A 19879-nucleotide genomic window follows, 5' to 3' on the forward strand; every position below is an offset into this window, starting at 1 on the left:
ACTGCTGGCAAAATGATAGTAACCATTGCCTTGAGTGGTATCGGTACTGAATTAGATCATAACAAATAGGAACAGGAATAGACCATTTTATCGCTCAAGCCCCTCACAGTACCATAAAATCAGAGCCAGGGTAACGCCACAGATGGAGGCCATTCAGCCCGGGTCAGAGGATCGTCAGCCATCAGCTCTTTGACCCTGCTCTGCCATTCAATAAGATCATGGCTGATCTGGTTGTGGTCTCAACTCCACTTTCCTGTCTGTCCGTTACCACCACCCCCCCAACCCCCGCTGCCACCCATAACCCTTGTCTCGCTTGTCTATCAAAAATCTGTCTAATTCTGCCTTGAATAAATCCAATAACACAGCCTCCATTGCTTTCTGGGGAACATTCCTCACACTAACGACCCTCTGAGAAAACCAAAAAAACCTCTTCATCTTCGTCTGAAATGGGGGACCTCTTACTCTTCTGGAAAAAAACTCACCTGGTCCCATTCCCCGGACATGCTGCAGGTTTTGGTCCAATTTTCTTTTGAAGTCCACGACTGAATCTGCCTACCCCACACTCTCTATCTAACCCAGCCGCCGGCTCCATCCCTCCCCACTCACTGGGCAGTTTCTCAACCAATAAACAGCCGCCGCACCGCTTGGTGCGACCCTGGGAGTTTCTTATTGAGAGTTTGAGGATTCCACTGGGTATTTGTGAAGCCTCATCCACTCAGCTGCCGCCATTTTTCCCCATCTCTTCGGCCCCTCCAATCGTCCCCTAGCAATCGGCCGCCTCCATTCCTCCCCACTCACTCGGCTCCTTCATTCCTGCCCACCCACTGGCTCCATTCACTCCTATTGCTCAGCTCAAGTTAGAGCCCGCAATGCGCATGCTCCTGACAGAGTCCGGTACTGCGCCTGCGCGGGGAAATCCTGCAGTGAGAATTCAACCCCGCAGCGAAGGCTAGGTAGGATCACCGCCATTGAAAGGCCACGTGGTTGAATTGAAAATTATGTTTTGTGATTCGAAGACAATGAAGCCAATGGACCAATGTATACAATTATCTTTTAAAATCACTTGTTCATTCCAGCTGCTGAGACTCCAAAGGATTCACATCAAACTGTCGGGGTTTGTTCTGCTGTTGATTACTCCCAGAACAGAACAGAACTGGAGGTTTCATGCGCTTTGGTTGCTGGAACTAATTATTTAAAAATTCTGTACATTATCTCCACGGCTCCAATTGTAAACGGAGCAGAAAACTTAATTCTGTCTTTAACGTGTTGCCTTTTCAATGTCTCGGCTCTTACCCAGCATTCGCTGCGGGGTAGAATGTGCCCCATCTTAACCATAGGGGCTCACCGCGCAGGCGTAGTGGTGGGTTGTGAACGGAGCATGCGCAGTACAAGGTTCAGGCTAGCGCATGCGCAGTCTGGATGTTGCAGCTGCGGGGAGGCGGTTATCTCGACTCCGCAACCCGTGAGAAACGGCCGATTGTAAGAGGGATGGAGGCGGCGGAGTGGGTGGGGAAACCTCACAAACACCCAGTGGAGCCGCCAAACCCCAATAACAAACTCCGGGGCGGCGGCTGTTTACCGGGTGAGCGGGGAGGGATGGAGCCGGCGGCTGGGTTAGACAGGAGGGTTCACAAACACCCGGTGGAGACCCCAAACCCCCAGTAAGAAGATCCCGGGTCCGGGTTTGAACCGGCGGCAGCTGCTCGGGGTTTTCCCACTGACTGGCCCGGCGGTTAACGGCCGCCATCTTTATAGGGATCAGTGTGCGGCGGGGCGCATGCGCGGACACAGATGGCTTAGACCCGCCCCTCATTCATTCCGATAGGCTGGAGGACCAGCCGCTGCCTCTCGGTCCTCCAGCCCCGCCCCCCTTCCTATTGGTCAGAGTCACAGAGAGAAAAAGGCCCTTCGGCCCATCGTGTCTGTGCCGGCCCGCAAGACCCCATCTATTCTAATCCCATTTTCCAGCACTTGGCCCCTAACCCTGTAAACTGTGGCGTTTCAGGTGTTCATCTAAATCTTCTTAAATGTTGTTGCCTCTACCACCCCCTCAGGCAGTGAGTTCCAGTCTCCAACCACCCTCTTGGTGAAAAAAAATCCTCAAATGTCCTCTAAACCTCCTGCCCCTTACCTTAAATCGATGACCCCTGGTTATTGACACCCCTGCTAAGGGGAAATGCTTCTTCACTTCCACCCTTTTTATGCCGCTCCTAATTTTGTATATCTCTATCAGGTCCCCCTTCAGGCTTCTCTGATTACAAAGCTTTATCTCCGGGTGTGATGTCCGGTAGAGGCAAAGGTGGGAAAGGTCTCGGTAAAGGGGGTGCGAAACGGCACCGGAAAGTCCTCCGAGATAATATCCAGAGAATCACTAAACCAGCCATTTGCCGCCTCGCTCGTCGTGGGGGCGTTAAGCACATCTCCGGTCTCATTTACGAGGAAACTTGCGGGGTTCTCAAGGTTTTCTTGGAAAATATCATCCGAGACTCGGTCACCGACACGGAACACACTAAACGCAAGACTGTTACCGCCATGGATGTGGTCTATGCCCTGATACCCCAAGGCCGAACTCTGTATGGGTTCGGTGGTTGAGAATTTAACAAAAACATTTCAGGCTTCTCTGCTCTAAGTAAAACAACCCTAGCGTATCCAGTCTCTCGTCATAGCTGAAACTCTCCAGCCCAGGCTACATCCTGGTGAATCTCCTTTGCACCTCTCCAGTGCAGCTAGGGAGGCCGGAGCTGGAGCCAGGGATGCCGTCAATCACTCCCCAGTCATTTTGAGCTGAAGCAAGAGCAGTGCGGAAGCCCTAGGATGTTGGTGGGGAGGATTCAGAAACACCCGTTGGAGGCAGGAAACTCCCAATAAGAACCTGCAGCTCTGGGGCTTTTCACCACGAACAGGCCCAGGTTATCAACCGCCATCTTGCTTCAGCAGCGAGCTTTGCGCATGCCCGGCTATCTTGGTGAAACGAGAGTAGGCGGGGCTTCAGGGTCCCAGTTACCAGGAGAAAAAGTGATTCATTCATTGATTTTATTCTCACTCTGGACACAGGGGTTTGAGAACTGAACTGAACCAGAGCAGATGGAGGGAGAAAACTGGGAGTGGAGGAAATGTATGGGGGAGATGGTATGATTGGTTTGGAATTTAGCACAGGAAATGGGAGAGTGTTTGGGCCGAGGATTAGCAGCTTTGGGAAACGAGAAAATAAAAACTAGAATTGTCTGCTCTGAATTCCTATGCTGTACTTAGTGATTACTTTTGTAAACTCTCTTTACAGGTCTTAGAAGGGAAGGATTTGGAGATGCACACTGAAACTAAGCATCTTGGTTGAGTCAATTGGTTATCCAGAACCTGAATACCATCGACCTTTGAAGGTGGAAGGGAAAATGTTTGTCTGTTTTGTCTCCAAGAAAATAATTGAAACATAAATGTGACTGGACAAGCATAGAGACACATATACAAGAGTGAGAGTGTTTCAGCACACTAATAGTGGAAGGAGCTTTAACAAGTTACACAGCCTGGACAAACATCACACCATTCACAGCAGAGAGAAACTGTCAGCTGTTCTGTGTGTGGACAAAGTTCCAATTGATCGGCTTAACTGTAGAAACACAAAGACATTGGCACCATGGAAAAACCTTGGAAATGTGAGGACTGTGGTAAAGGATTCATTTATCCATCCCGGCTGGAATACCATCGACGCAGTCACACTGGGGAGAGGCCGTTCACCTGCTCCAAGTGTGGGAAGAGATTCACTCAGAAAACCTCCCTGATGTTACACCAGAGAATTCACACTAAGGACAGGCCCTTCAGCTGCACTTACTGTGGGAAGAGTTTCAGGTATTCATCCACCCTCACTACACACCAGCGAGTTCACACTGGGGAGCGACCGTTCACCTGCTCCATGTGTGGGAAGGGATTCACTCAGTCAGCCAGCCTGCTGAATCACCAGCGAGTTCACACTGGGGAAAAGCCGTTCACCTGCTCTGTGTGTGGGCAGGGTTTCACTCGGTCATCCAGTCTTTGGTCACACCAGCAAATTCATACTGAGGAGAAGCCTTTGAGCTGCACCTCCTGTGGAAAGAGTTTCGGGCATTCATCCACACTCGCTGTACACCAACGTACTCACACTGGGGAGAGACCGTTCACCTGCTCTGTGTGTGGGAAGGGATTCACTCAGTCATTTGACCTGGTTAGACACCAGCGGCTTCACACTGGGGAGAGACCATTCACCTGCTCCGTTTGTGGGAAGGGATTTGCTCGATTATTCAGCCTCCAGTTACACCAACGACTTCACACTGAGGAGAGTCCATTCAGCTGCACTACTTGTGGAAAGAGTTTCAGACAGTCATCTGTGCTCATTGAACACCAGCGAATTCACACTGAGGAGAAGCCGTTCAGCTGCACTTCCTGTGGAAAGAGGTTCAGACATTCTTCTGCCCTCACTGTACACCAGCGCACTCACACTGGGGAGAGGTCGTTCACCTGCTCTGTGTGTGGGAAAAAATTTGCTCAGTCATTTGATCTGGTGAGACACCAGCGAATTCACACTGGGGAGAGACCATTCACCTGCTCCGCGTGTGGGAAGGGATTTTCTCGGTTATCCAGCCTTCAGTCACACCAGCGAATTCACACTGAGAAGAGCCCATTCAGCTGAAATATCTGTGGAAAGAGTTTCAGACAGTCATCTAAGCTGACTGTACACCAGCGAGTTCACATTGGGGAGAGACCATTCACCTGCTCCGTGTGTGGAAAGGGATTCACAAGGTCCTCCAACCTGCGGACTCACCAGCAAATTCATAAATGACTGCGGAGTTGGATTCTGCAGTTACTGCTTCTGTTAATCACGTCCAGGATTGATAGTCTGACAATAATTTGGTTTGTTTCTGCTGATGTTAACAATCATTATAACTGGCTGGAGTTTAATATTCTGGATCTGTCACTGATTTTCTGGTCTGCAGTGTATCTTTTAAAAGCACCATCTGTGATCTTTCCCTTAATTCAAGAACCCATGACAGGAACACATTTATAATAAAATTATTAACTTTTACTTTATCCTAAATTTATCTTTGGTACGAACTCTACGATTCAGTGTCTGAGAGGTTCCACTGATTAACATCTCCAATTAGAAAGTGCTGATTAATCCTTGCTGACAACTCTTAGTGATTTGCATATTCTTCACAGTGACACCTCCATTATGTAACTAAATTATCAAGGAAGATAAAACAAAATAGTGAAATATTTTACAGGCAGATCAATGAAAGCTTCATCAGTCAACACTGATATTGATGAATCTTGGAAGGCGCTGAGTTCAATCATTTCTGATACAGCAGCAGAAAGGTGGAACCCACAACAAAGGCTGGTTTGAGACCTACTCAGCAGAGATGAATCTGTCATTGAAGCAAAAAGCAAAGCCAACCCGATTACAACATAAATCCAACAGCTAGAACACTGTGTAACTTGCAATTAGCTGAGACAGTTCTATAAAAGACAGGGAGATACTTTGTAAATAAACACTGGATCAGCCCAGATCATGAAATCCAAACTGCCTGTGACAATGGAAATCTACGTGCTGTGAATGATGGGATCAGGAGGGCGCTTGGTCCGACCATCACCAAAGTTACCCCCTGAAATCAGCAGATGGTGAAGCGCCCACTGACAGATGTAAACAGATGTCCCGCTGGGTTGAACTTTACTGTGAGCTGTATTCCCGTGAGACAGACATCTCCCAATCTCCGTTTGACTCTCTCCTGCAGCTTCCTGTCATGGTTGAGTTGGATGAGGAGCCCTCACCACTTGAGCTCGAAAAGGCCATTGATTGTTTAGCAAGCAGAAAGACACCCGGCAAGGATGGAATTCCAGCTGAACTGCTCAAGCCCAGAAAGTCCCATCTACTGTCACAGCTTCATGAGCTCCTCCTCTGTTGGAAGGTAGGATCCTTTCCACAGGACATGAATGATTGAAGAATGATAACGATATAGTAAAAGAAAGGTGACAGAGGAGATTGCAACAACTACAGGGACATCTCACTCCTCAGCATCTCAGGGACGTCCTTCACTAGGGTCAGGCTTAAAAGACTCCATCTACTTGCAGAGCGAGTGTATCCAGAAGCACAGTGCGGTTTCTGTGCTGGCAGATCTACTGGGGACATGATCTTCTCCATACGCCAGCTACAAGAAAAGTGTACAATTAGGATTGAATATAAAATGCTGCCTGCTTCTAGGGAAAGTCAGGAAAGTGGGGACGAGGCGAGTTTTTCCAACATTTTCTGTTTTTGTTTCAGATTTCCAGCGTCCACAGTATTTTGCTATTAACTGAATCTGATAAGTCTGGCCACTTCCTGAAGGCATTGGAACTATGTAGGGAAGGTGAGCAAAGATCTTGAGATAGACACCACCTTGATCTTTTGATAAGATCACTTGAAAGTTGAAGAGCAGACTGTATTAGATGGTATGTGGGGATGCTATTGGGACGCTGGTGTGAGCGTGCAGATGTGATATGTTACGTGTGCTGCATTGAACATGTGGAAACCCATGGTGACCCTGCACTGAAGAACAGGCCCCAGACATGCTCAGCTACTCGAAAACATCAATGACCTTCCTTCCATCATAAAGTCAGAAGTGGGGATGTTCTCTGATGATTACACAATGTTCAGCACCATTCGCGACTCCTCAGATACTGAAGCAGTCCATGTCCAAATGCAGCAAAACCTGGACAATATCCAGGCTTGGGCTTACAACTGGCAAGTAACATTCGCCTCACACAAGTGCCAGACAATGACCATCTCCAGCAAGAAAATCCAACTATCACCTCTTGATGTTCAATGGCATTACCATCACTGAATCCCCCACGATCAACATCCTGGGGGGTCCAGAAACTGAACTGGCCTAGCCATATAAATACTGTGGCTACAAGATCAGGTCAAAGGCTAGGAATCCTGCAATGTGTAACTCAGCTCCTGACTCCACAAAGTCTGTCCACCATCTACAAGGCACAAGTCAGGAGTGTGATGGAATGCTCCCCACTTGCCTGGATGACTGCAGCTCCCACAGCACTCAAAAGGCTTGACACCATCCAGGACAAAGCAGCCCACTTGATTGGCACCCCATCCACAAACATTCACTCCCTCCATCGCCAACACACAGCAGCAGCAGTGTGTCCCATCTACAAGATGCATTGCAGGAATTCACCAAGGTTCCTTCGGCAGCACCTTCCAAACCCACCACTACCATCTAGAAGGGCAGCAGATAGATGGGAACATCTCCATCTGGAAGTTCCCCTCCAAGTCACTCACCATTCTGACTTGGAAATATATCACTGTTCCTTCACTGTTGCTGGGTCAAAATCCTGGAACTCCCTTCCTAACAGCACTGTGGGTGTACCTACACCACATGGACTGCAGCGGTTCAAAAAGGCAGTTCACCATCACCTTCTCAAGGGCAACTAGGGATGGGCAATAAATGCTGGCCCAGCCAGCGAAGCCCACATCCCATGAATGAATTTTAAAGAAACTAGAACATGAGTGATTATTGTGGCCGGTAGAATGAGACAACGTTTTAAATGATCAAGACATTGACACATACTCCATGGAGAAACTGTCTTTCAAACATTTAGGATAGAATTAAACACACTGAACATTTCAAAGTGAACAAAATTAATTTGAAGAGGGGAAATAGAATCTGGATTTAGAAAATATCCACGAGGTGGATGCAGGTGAACAGAGAGCTGGAGAATCTTTAAAGTCCGTGCATGAACTTTTGTTTGAACCTGATGTATTTACACCATGTCAATAATTTAGAATTGTGTGGGATGATCGGCAGGTGGTGAGAATGAATCTAAGTCGATAGTTATCACATTTTAGTGGAAAGGTTTTGACATTTACTCTTAGTGGCAGCTCAAGGGCTTGTGTTGCTGATTCTCATCATTCTAGTAACTTTAATACGTTATCTACGGTTTGTCATCAAGAAATTAGGAAAACAAGCTCGGAGCTTAGAAATAGTGAGGTTAGTCAGAAATCTGTTGTGAGAAGTCAATAAGGGGGGGGAGATCTGTAGGAAATCACTGTCTGATAACCTAACAAAATCTTCAGAAATGTATTGAGTATTATAGGAATGGCTCTCTCCCTCTCTCTCTTGCATTGGAAAAAAGATTCCTGGCTTGACAAACACAGGACAATGTATCTGTTACCTCATAGGGATGGACTGGGTAGTTACGGGGCAGAATTTCTAGTGGGGACTGAAAATGATGGCTTTGATCTTCCTGATTTTTAACTGGGGGAAATTTCAGCTCATCCAGTACTGGGGTGGGATAAGCAGTTTGATAATTTAGGGACAGTGGAGGAATGGAGAGGGATGGTGGTGAGGTAGAGCTGGGCGTTGTCAGTGTACGTGTGAAAACTAACACCGTGCTTTTGGATGATGTCACCGAGTGGCAGCATGGAGATGAGAAATAGGATGGGCCAAGGATAGATCTTTTTTAGGATGGGTGAGGACTGGATAAACAGTGAAAGGGACAGTACTGGAAGGGAGAGAGAACCATTAACATTATAAGCTAACATGGAGAAGTTGGATGGACAGCAGTTCAGTGGGAATTGGGTCACTGGAGCAGAAGGCGAGTCTCATGGACAAGATGAGCACTGAGAGGACATGAGGGGAGATGGGAGAGAATCTGGAGAAAGATGTGGGTTCAGGGCTCAGACAAGGGGGGATTTTAGAGACAGTTTGTTCCGCTGGGTTAGTGGAAGGGAGGGAAGCAGCAGAGGCAGCTGATCGGATTGTCTCAATCTTAGTGACAAAGAAGCTCCATGAGCTCCTCACGCTTGTTGCTGGTGGTGAGGATGGAGGAGACAGGGGTGAGGGAGAGCCCTTCGAAAGGAACTAACCTGTGTTAGAGATATTAAAAAGACTTGACACACAGTGTTTAACATAAAGCTGATTTATTTGACTTTTATCCAAAATATAAACACCTGCAGCTGGGCTGGAGTTTATTAACATCAGCAGAAACAGACCCCAGTGAACATGGTTCAGTCCTGGATGTGATTAACAGAAAAATCCAATCACTGTAGTTTCTTGTGAATTCGCTGATGTGCAAGTAGGTTGGATGAGGAAGTGAATCCCTTCCCACATACGGAGCAAGTGAACAGCCTCTCCCCAGTGTGAGTGCGCTGGTGTTCAGTGAGTTGAGATGATCGCCTGAACCCAGTCCCACAGTGAGAGCACCTGAATGGTCTCTCATCAGTGTGAACATGTTGATGGAGCATCAGTCCCCTGGTACTTTTATAGCACTTCCCGCAGTCTGGGCACTTAAATGGCCTCTCTCCAGTGTGAACTTGCTGGTGTGTCAGCAGATTGGATGAATCAGCAAATCCTTTCCCACATTCAGAACAGATAAAGGGCCTTTCTCCAGTGTGAAGCAGCTGGTGTGTCCGCAATGCCGATGACTGAGTGAATCCTTTGCCACACTCTGAGCAGGAGAATGGTCTCTCCCCAGTGTGAACTCGCTGGTGTACAGTGAGTTCAGATGGTCGCTTGAACCCAGTCCCACAGTGAGAACACCTGAACGGTTTCTCGTCAGTGTGAACACGTTGATGGGAAATCAGTTCCTGGGAACTTATATAGCCTTTCCCGCAGTCTGGGCATTTAAAATGTCTCTCATCAGTGTGAACACGTTGATGGTGTGTCAGCAGGTGGGATAACTGAATGAATCTCTTCCCACACTCTGAGCAGGTGAATGGCCTTTCTCCAGTGTGAACTCGCTGGTGTGTCAGCAGGTCAGATGATTGAGTGAATCCCTTCCCACACTCGGAGCAAGTGAACGGTCTCTCCCCAGTGTGAATTCGCTGGTGTACAGTGAGTTGAGATGATCGTCTGAATCCAGTCCCACAGTGAGAGCACCTGAACGGTTTCTCATCAGTGTGAACATGTTGATGGTACATCAGATTTCTGGAACTTTTAAAATGCTTCCCGCAGTCTGGACATTTAAAAGGTTTCTCGTCAGTGTGAACTCGCTGGTGTTTCTGCAGGGTGGATGAATCAGTGAATTCCTTCCCACACTTGGAGCAGGTGAATGGTCTCTCCCCAGTGTGAGTGCGTTGATGAATTTCCAGTGCAGATGGGTAACTGAATCCCTTCCCACAATCCGGACATTTCCATGGTTTCTCCATAACGTCAACGGTGCTTTTTCCTTCCATGTTCAAAATGCGATGATATTCAGCTTGCTTAATTTGGGGGACTTGGTCAGATCCTGATGTGATGTTTGGTTTGAGTTTCCCAACTGCAAATCCTCCCCTTCTAACACCCTGTGGAATTGATTTAAAACAGAAAAAAGGGAGTGAGAGAGAACCCACAAAAACACAAAGGCAGGTTGTGAAATTGAGCTGAATGAATCTGGGAATTTGTGGGGCCGGCACGAGGAAAAAGTGACCATGAAAACTGCTGGATTGTCGTAAAAACCCAACTGGTTCACTAATGTCCTTCAGGGAAGGGAACCTGCCACTCAGTCTGATTGTACACAAGACTCTGGCATCTATAGGAGGAGGGAGGGAGAGGGAGAGAGAGTTGGGAGCGGCAAGGGGTGCAGGAGAGAGATTTCACATTTTTACAATTCACAATCTCCAAAATTACAAATCTCCACGGCCTAGAAGGACCAGGGTAGCAGGTGCATCTGAACATCATCACCTCCAAGTTCCCCTCCAAGTCACACACCGTCCTGGCTTGTCTGACATCCACTGTCTTCAGTCCCCACTACAAACTCCACTCCCTAGCCACCGACTCCATCACTCTCCCTGACAACTGCTTGCCGCTGAAGCAGGCTGTTCACAAACATGGTGAAATATTTCACCCCAAGATGAGTTTCCAACCACATATCCACATAATCACCAAGACCGCCTATTTCCACCTCAGTAACATCGCCCGACTCCACCCCAGTCTCAGCTCATCTGCTGCTGAAACTCTCATCCATTCCTTTGGTACCCCGAGACTTAACTATCCTAACGCAAGCCTGGCCGGCCTCTAACATTCAACCCCATGCAATCTCCAGGTCATCATAAACTCTGCTGCCCGTGTGCTTACTCGCACCAAGCCTTGTCCACCCATCACCTCTGTGGTCACTGACCTACAAAGGTCAAAGATTCAAAGTTCAAGATGCAACAAATTTTTAAATTTCTCGTTCTTTCAAATCCCTCCATGGTCTCGCTCCTCCCTTTCTCTGTCATCTCCTTCAGTTTCACAATCCTCCCAGAGATTTTCACTTTCTCTAATTCCGGATTGCTGACAATTCTCAATTTTAATTGCTCCACCTTTGATCACAACTGCTGTAATTGCCCCCTATAAAGATGGCGACCGCACATGCACACTGCTGCAATTGCCCCAATGAAGATGGCGACCGCACATGCGCACTGCTTTATATTGGTCCAATAAAGATGGCAATCGCACATGCGCACTCCTGCACCTTGCGTCCTAAAAAGATGGCGGCCGTTAATCTGGGCCCTGATATAGGGAGAAACGACGCTGCCGCCAAGTTAGTGCAAACGCCTGGCCGGAAACTTGTAATTTGCGATTTGAGGCATGCAGTAGATATTTATGAAGCCGGCCCACCGATTGGCTGGCTCCTATTCCCCATCACTGACCCGCTGGCTCCGCTCTTTGGCTCTCCTCCCTGAGCCGACGCAATCGCCACACTCCTCCCAGCACCGCAACTGCGCATGCGCTTGGTAGTGCTCGGAGGGCGCATGCTCGAGTCACAGCCTGACACTGCGCCTGCGCGATAATCTCCTACAGTGAGGATGGAGCATATTCTGCCTCTCGCTGAATGCTGGGTAATCACAACGCCATTGAATTATGTTATTGTTGAATGCAAAATTATATTGTGTGATCCGATTATGATTGGAGCTAAAGATATTAAATTATGACAAAAACAGAATTACCTGGAAAAACTCAGCAGGTCTGGCAGCATCGGTGGAGAAGAAATCAGTTAACGTTTCGAGTCTTCATGACCCTACGGCAGAACTGAAATTATTAAATTATGAAGTCAATTGATGCTGCAACTAAGTGCACAGGAGGAGAACCTACCACCTGGTCTGTGTGCCTACGTGACAAGATAGGGAGGGAGATGGGACAGGGTGAAGATGAAGGATTTTTTCATCTGCATCACAACCAGAATTTTGACAGGAACTCCCAAACCTAAAGTTTCCACCACATAGAAGTAGGAAGGTAGCAGATTCATAGAAACTCATTCCTCATCTCCAAGTTTCCATCTTAGCCACACACCATCCTGTTTTGGGCATATTCTTACTGTTCCTTCGTCGCTGAGTGAAAATGGTGAAAATCAGGATTTTACCTCATGGCCTTGTGGAAGCACCTTCACTGGACAGTGGTTCAAGACGAAGGTGGCCCACCATTACTTTCGCAAAGGTAACTGGGGATGTGCAATACACTCAGTAGACTTGCTGCAAACACCCACACACCAATAATTAAAAGCCTGTACAGAAATATTTGCTTCTAAAACAATACTCTTTTCATAAGAACATAATATAAGCGAGCAGGAGTAGGCCATTCAGCCCTTCGAGCCCAGTCCACAATTCAATGAGCTCATGGCTGATCATCTACTTTAATACCATTTTCCTGCACTCTGTATTCCTCGAAGTTTTTAATATGTAGAAATCCATCAATCTCAGTCTTGAACATAATAAGAGACTGAGCCTCCACAGCCCTCCGGGGCAAAGAGTTGCAAAGATTCACATCATTCTCAGTGAAAAAATTCCTCCTCATCTCAGTCCTAAAAGGCATCTCTCTTAGTCTAAGACGGTGTCCCCCAGTTCTAGATTCCCCCACCACCCCAGCCAGAAAAATCATGCACGGAAAGATGAGTGGCAGATCAGATGATTGGACAGAATATAAAAACAGCAAAAATGACCTAAGATGAATAAGGAGGGACAATTAGAGTACTAGAGAAAGCTAACTAGAAATATAAAGACATATGGTAAGAGTTTCTATTGATATTTATAAAAGAAAATGTGAGCATGTAAATGAGCATGAGAAAATGTAATAAAGTGAGCATTTGTCGTACAGAAAGTGAGCCTGGGGAACTGATAATGGAAAATAAGGAGATAGCAGATGAATTGAACAGAGATTTTGCATTGGTCTTCACTACTGTGGATACTATAACATCCCAGAAATATCTGTAAATCAGGAATTGGAAGGTAGGAAGGAGCTCAGGAAAATCACCAGGGTAGTGGGACTAAGCAAATTGTTGGAGCTGCGGCTGACATGTCCCAGGGTCTTGATGGAATTCAGGTTCGGGTCTTTAAAGACGTGTCTAGTGAGAGAGTTGATGGTATTTGTTTTAATTTTCTAAAATTCCGTAGGTTTGGGTTAGGTTCCATTAGATTGAAAAGTGGTAAATGTAACTCCTTTACCCAAAAAGGGAGAGAGGCAGAAAACAAGAAACTTCAGGCCAGTTAGCTTAACATCTGCCATTGGGACAATGTTGGAAGCGATTATTAAAGATGTTATAGCAGTGCACTTAGAAAAATTCAAGGTAATCAGGCAAAGTCAACATGGTTTTGTAAAAGGGAAATCATGTTTATCTAGTTTATTGGAGTCGTTTGAAGAAATAAAATGTGCTGTGGATAAATGGGAACTGATGGATGTACTGTATTTAGACTACCAGAAGGTATTTGATAAGGTCCCACCTCAAAGGGTATTGCAGAAAATAAAAGCTCATGGTGTCGGAGGTAACATATTGGCATGGGTAGGAGATTGGCTTGCTAATATGTGACTAAAATATAATAATTTTCATAATATTCTGGTTTATTTTAAAGTAGGTTTATGGGTGTATGTACAGCTGGTTCTGTCTGTATGATTTAATTACATTTGAAGTCAAGTAGACTGCAAGTTTGAAATCATCAGAAGAAGCTAAGTGTTGAAATGTGCTTGGCATGCTAATTAGTAAACATGGATGTAAGGTGTGGAGGGAATTGTTATTTTTAGATACATTAAGGGATTGTTTGGATTTCAAAGGGATCTTATTCTGTTTACAACCAGTCAGATAAGCAACGCTAAGGGGTGTGTTTATTTTCCCAAAGGTTGCTGACAATATTGGCAACATGAACGTTTTTTTAAATTATGAGGAAGATACAGTTTCAAAGGCACATGGGACAATAGAATTTACATATTAAAGAGAGAGAAATATAAAAGAAAATGAAAGGAAAGGGCCATGTAAGACCTAACAAGAGAAACATACGTTAGGTTCTGATGAATCGAGTGACTCTGTCAGGTTTTGATCTGATGTTTGGTTTCAGTTTCCCGCCTTCAAATCCTGTTCTTCTAATATCCTGTAAAAAAAATCATCGGAGTCAGTCCAAGAATAGAAATTGAGAAGAGACAAACACTTCTCTTGGTTTGAGTTTGCTGTGTGTAAATCCTCCCCTTCTAACCTCCGGAAAAGGAGTTTCCAAAATCCATCCCTGTCAGTCCAGGATAGAAATCCACAACATTCTCTCCTCCTGCTACCTGGACCACGATGACCGCGCATGCGCCCTGCTGGATCTTTTCGGGCCTCCAAACTGTGGACGCGGCTCCATAGCTATTACGGGCCCGTTCGGTGCTAACGTGAGCTCTATAGGCACTTAATCCGCTTTTGAGGCTTCCACTGGGTGTTCTTGAACCCTCCCCACCCACTTGGCCACCTCCATTACCCTCCAAAACACGGCAATTTCTCTCCGATTGCACAGTCGATATAACCACATCCCTACAGCTGCAGCACCCACACTGCGCATGCGCCATGCTTTATCCCCGGTGCGCCTGCGCAAGCGGCGCTTTGAGTGAGAACAGGGCACATTCTATCTCGCCGCGAATTCTGGGTAACATCACCGCCATTGAACGGAAATATTATTCAATCAAAAAGTGGAGTAATAGGGCCAAGATAGAAAATTATTAAATCAATTGATGCAGCAACCAAAGCGTGCTAACGCGGGCCTCATAACTTCTTATTCAGGTTTTGAGGCCTCCGCTGGGTGTTTATGAATCCTCCGCACCCACTCCGCCGCCTCCATTACCCTCCTACAACCAGCCGTTTTTCTCCGGTCACAGAATCGAGATATCTGCCTCCCCGCAGCCGCAGCGCCCGCACTGCGCATGTGCTAGTCTAAAAGCGAAATGCGCACGCTCGAGTCACAAATGCCACTGCGCCTGCGCAAGAGGCTCCTGCATTGAGAATAAGACACATTCTGCCTCTCTACGAATGCCGAGCAAGAGCACCGTTCAATCGAAAACTATGTTATATGATCCGATTATGATTGGCGGCATAGGACCAATATATAAAATTATTAAATAAATTGATGCAGCAACCAAAGTGCACGAACCCTCGAGCAGTTCTGTACTGAGTGTAATTAACAGCAGAACAAACCCTTACAGTTCGATGTGAACTCACTGGAATCTCAGAAACTGGGGTGAACAAGTGATTTTTTTCCCCCATATGAAAAATCTAATCTGTGTCTTGCCAGAATGCACCATTTGTGGATAAAATGCTTTGAACTTTTAAGGCTGGAGTGTTAACAGATGGAGAAACCGAGTAAATCCCTCCTCACATGTGAAATAGCCGAATGATTCTCTCTTAATTTTGACTGTCTCAGTAAATGGGACGACCGAGTGAATTTCTGCCCACCTTCAGCTGGTGAACTGTCTTTTCGCAATGGGATTTTACCCATGGGTTTCCAGCTCAGACATGGATCTCTAGCCATTCTGGTAAGGGATACCAGATTCTCAACACTTTACACTGATAGAAAATCAAAATACTGCAGATGCTATAAATCTGAAATTAAAACAGAACATTCAGAAATTCTCATCACTTCTGCTAATGAACGTGGAAACAGAATCATAGTTCATATTTCAGGTCTGTGACCTTTCGTCAGAACTGTATAACTGGATTCAAGTTCAATGACCTGAAACATTCACTCTGTTTTCACTTCCATAGATATTGCTAAGTGTTCGCAATATTTTCTGTTTTAAGTTCGGATTTCCAGCAGCTGCAGCATGCTGGTCACTGTAAATCAGTTTTCTCTCACTTAACGTTACCTGGTTAAATAGGTAAAAGATCGAGGTTTTAAATAATGAGACAGCAGTTACTGTCACTCTGTTCGACATGAAATGAAACAAAATGGCAATTGCTCATCTTTAAAAAAATCTTTCATGGGATGTTGGTGTCGCTGTCAAGGGCAGCATTTGTTCTCCATCCCTAATTAACCTTGAACGGGATGACTTGCGCAGCTATTTCAGAGGGCAGCTAAGAGTCAATCGTATTGCTGTGGGTCTGGAGTCACATGATTGGGTAAGGACGCCACATTTCTGTCCTGAAAGGATATTAGTGAACCAGGTGGGTTCTCAGGACAATCGAAGAAAGCTTCAATTCACCATTATTGAGACTAGCTTTCAATTCCAGATTTATTAATTCAATTCCCAATTCACCAAGGTGCATTCAACAGCATCTTCCAAACCCGTGACCTCTACCACCTCGAAGGACAAGGGAAGAGGATGATAGGAACACAACCACCGGCAAATTCCCCTCCAAGACTGACTTGGAATTGTATCGCCGTTCCTCCACTGTCACTGGGTCAAAATCCTGGCAGCCCCTCCTCAACAGCACTGTGGGTATACCTGCACCACATAGACTTCAGTCACTCAAGAAGAGGCTCACCAACACCTTCTCAAGGGAAAATTAATGACGGGCAAGATATATATTGGCCGAGCCAGCGATGCCCGCATCCCATGGAAGAATGAAAAATCAAAATCTCAATTTGTGGTGGAATCTGAAGCCCTATGCCTGGGCCTCTGGATTAATTCTCACTGATATTACTACTGTACCACCTCCATCCCGAAACAATTCAGGGGTAAACCTTCCACGTGAGACCTAAGTGAGGTGGGGGGTGGGGGGGGGGGGGGGGGTGCGCGGGGAGAGGGAAGGGTAAAACTCCAAGAAGTATGACTAATGGGAAACAAAGCAGCAGGTTAGCATGTGGGGGGGGTGGATTCAACTTCATGGAAAATTATGAAAAAACTGAAAAGAAAGGAGAGCCCAGGAGAGGCTATTAAAATCTCCAGAACACAAAATAGGACAGAGTGTTTCGAAAGGGCTAGGAATCTAACTTCAAGCACATCAGATAAAGGGACGACAATGAGAAAGGGGACGGGAAATACAGGACTGAAGGTGTTGTATCTGAATGCACGCAGTATACAAAATAAGGTATATGAGCTTTTGGCGCAGATTGAAATTGGCAGGTATGATGTGGTGGGCATTACGGAGACATGGCTGCAAGGGGATCAGGACTGGGAGCTAAATATCCAAGGATGTACATCCTATCGAAAAGACAGGCAGGTTGGCAGAGGGGGTGGGGTTGCTTTGTTAGAAAGAAATGAAATTAAATCGATAGCAAGAAATGACGTAGGGTCAGATGATGTCGAATCTGTGTGGGTAGAGTTGAGGAACCCAAAGGTAAAAAAACCATAATGGGAGTTATGTACAGGCCTCCGAACAGTAGTCAGGATGTGGGGCACAAGATACACCAGGAGATGGAAAAGGTGTGTAAGAAAGGCAAGGTTCCAGTGATCATTGGGGATTTCAATATGCAGGTAGACTGGGAAAATCAGGTTGGTAGTGGATCCCAAGAAAAGGAATTTGTGGAATGTCTACGAGATGGCTTTTTCGAACAGCTTGTGGTGGAGCCCACTAGGGAACAGGCAATTCTAGATTTAGTGATGTGTAATGAGGCAGATTTGATAAGGGAGCTTAAGGTGAAAGAACCCTTAGGAGGAAGTGACCATAATATGATAGAATTTACCCTGCAATTTGAGAGGAAAAAGCTGGAATCAGATGTAACGGTATTACAGTTGAATAAAGGCAACTACAGAGGCATGAGGGAGGAGCTGGCCAGAATTGACTGGGAGATGAGCCTAGCAGGAAAGACAGTGGAACAGCTGGTGTACAGTGAGTTGAGATGATCGCCTGAACCCAGTCCCACAGTGAAAGCACCTGAACGGTCCCTCATCAGTGTGGGACACCAGTTACCCAGAACTTTTAAAGCACTTCTCGCAGTCTGGGCATTTAAAAGGCCACTCGTCAATATGAATTTGTTGATGTGTCTGTTGGTGGGATGACTGAGTAAATCTCTTCCCACACTCAGAGCAGCTGAACAACTTCTCCCCATGAGAATTCGCTGGTGTCTCAGCAGGGTGGATAACTGAATGAATCCCTTCCCACACTCTGTACAGGTGAATGGCCTCTCCCCAGTTTGAGTGTGCTGGTGTATGGTGAGTTCAGATAAACGCCTGAACTCAGTCCCACAGTGAGAGCACCTGAACGGTCTCTCGTCAGTGTGAACACGCTGGTGCGCCAGCAGGTTGGATCAATCAGTAAATCCAGTCTCACACTCAGAGCAGGAGAACAGCTTTTCCCCAGTGTGAACCCACTGGTGTATCACCAGGCTGGATGACTGAGTGAATCCTTTCCCACAAAAGGAGCAAGTGAATGGTCTCTCACCAGTGTGAACTCATTGGTCTGTGAGCAGATTGGATGAATTAATGAATCCCTACCCACACTCTGGGCAGGTGAACAGCCTCTCCCCAGTGTGACTGTCCTGATGAGTTTCCAGCTGAACTGTATAAGTGAATCCCTTCCTGCAATCTGCACATTTCCACAGCTTCTCCCCATTGTGGCTGTATTTATGTTTTGACAGGCCAGATGATTCACTAAAGCCTCCTCTACACACAGAACATGTGTACGGTTTCTCCCCACTGTGAACGGTGCTTTGTCCTTCCATGTTCAAAATCCGATGATATTCGGGTTACGACAAATTGGGTGAGTCCATCAGATCCTGATGTGATGTTTTGTTTCACTTCTCCAAATTAAAATCCTCCCCTTCTAATACCCTGTAAAATTGATTTAAAACAGAAAAAAGGGAGTGAGAGAGAACCCACAAAAACACAAAGGCAGGTCGTGAAATTGAGCTGAATGAATCTGGGAATTTGTGGGGCCGGCACGAGGAAGAAGTGACCATGAAAATGCTGGATTGTCATAAAAACCCAACTGGTTCACTAATGTCCTTCAGGGAAGGGAACGTGCCACCCGGTCTGGGCCTACACAACACTCTGGACTCCATCGGAGCAAATAAGAGAGCGAGGTGGGAGAGGCACTGGATAAAGCAGAGGGATAAACTCTAAATCTCCATCCCTGGAAGGACCAGGGTAACAGGTGTATGTGAACACCATCACCTCCAAGTTCCCCTCCAAGTTACACACCGTCCTGACTTGTCTGACATTCAGTACTGGATGAACAGAAATTTCCTCTATTTAAATATTGGGAAGACTGAAGCCATTGTCTTCAGTCCCCGCTACAAACTCCACTCCATAGCCACTTGCTCCATCCCTCTACCTTGCTGGGAGTTGGAGTGGACGGACCCGTGGGAGATACTTGGGAGCTGAGAAGTGCCGATAAATATATTACGGGGATTCGAGTGAGGCCTACCTTGCTGGGAGTCAGAGCTTAGCGGACCTGCAGGAGACAGTGGGGAGCTGAGCAACACCTACAAATACAGACCAGGAATTTGAGTGAGGAACGCCTATAAATACAGACGGGGTATTTGAGTGAGGAACGTCTATAAATACAGGGTGAGGATTTGAGTGAGGAATGTGTATAAATACAGAGTGAGGATTTCAGTGAGGAACGCCTATAAATACAGACAGGGTATTTGAGTGAGGAACGCCTATAAATACAGATGGGGTATTTGAGTGAGGAACGTCTGTAAATACAGATGGGGGATTTGAGTGAGGAGTGTCTATAAATACAGATGGGGTATTTGAGTGAGGAACGTCTATAAATACAGCTG

General features: G+C 46.3%; 3 protein-coding genes across 3 annotated transcripts in view; 2 read left to right on the forward strand and 1 right to left on the reverse strand.

The window, feature by feature from the left end:
- Positions 1-19879, forward strand: part of LOC144698497 (uncharacterized) — a 757701-nt gene that overhangs the window by 83840 nt on the left and 653982 nt on the right. The gene's annotated exons all lie outside the window — the stretch shown is intronic.
- On the forward strand, positions 1219-5264 carry LOC144697485 (uncharacterized). The gene is made up of 2 exons (XM_078569471.1): positions 1219-1582; positions 3281-5264. The coding sequence occupies exon 2, from the start codon at positions 3632-3634 to the stop codon at positions 4658-4660; it is 1029 nt and encodes a 342-aa protein (XP_078425597.1). The 5' UTR covers positions 1219-1582; positions 3281-3631; the 3' UTR covers positions 4661-5264.
- LOC144697473 (uncharacterized) lies at positions 8943-11635 on the reverse strand. Its single transcript, XM_078569452.1, has 2 exons — positions 11630-11635; positions 8943-10300 (listed from the first exon to the last, which is right to left on the reverse strand). The coding sequence occupies exon 2, from the start codon at positions 10190-10192 to the stop codon at positions 9059-9061; it is 1134 nt and encodes a 377-aa protein (XP_078425578.1). The 5' UTR covers positions 10193-10300; positions 11630-11635; the 3' UTR covers positions 8943-9058.

The sequence above is a fragment of the Cetorhinus maximus genome, chromosome 23 (assembly GCF_964194155.1).
Source record: "Cetorhinus maximus chromosome 23, sCetMax3.hap1.1, whole genome shotgun sequence".
Taxonomy (NCBI): domain Eukaryota; kingdom Metazoa; phylum Chordata; class Chondrichthyes; order Lamniformes; family Cetorhinidae; genus Cetorhinus; species Cetorhinus maximus.

What these genes read in the sequence shown, in the direction of transcription:
- LOC144697485 (XM_078569471.1), top strand. Translation starts at nt 3,632, where the DNA reads ATGGAAAAACCTTGGAAATGTGAGGACTGTGGTAAAGGATTCATTTAT.
- LOC144697473 (XM_078569452.1), bottom strand. Translation starts at nt 10,192, where the DNA reads ATGGAAGGAAAAAGCACCGTTGACGTTATGGAGAAACCATGGAAATGT.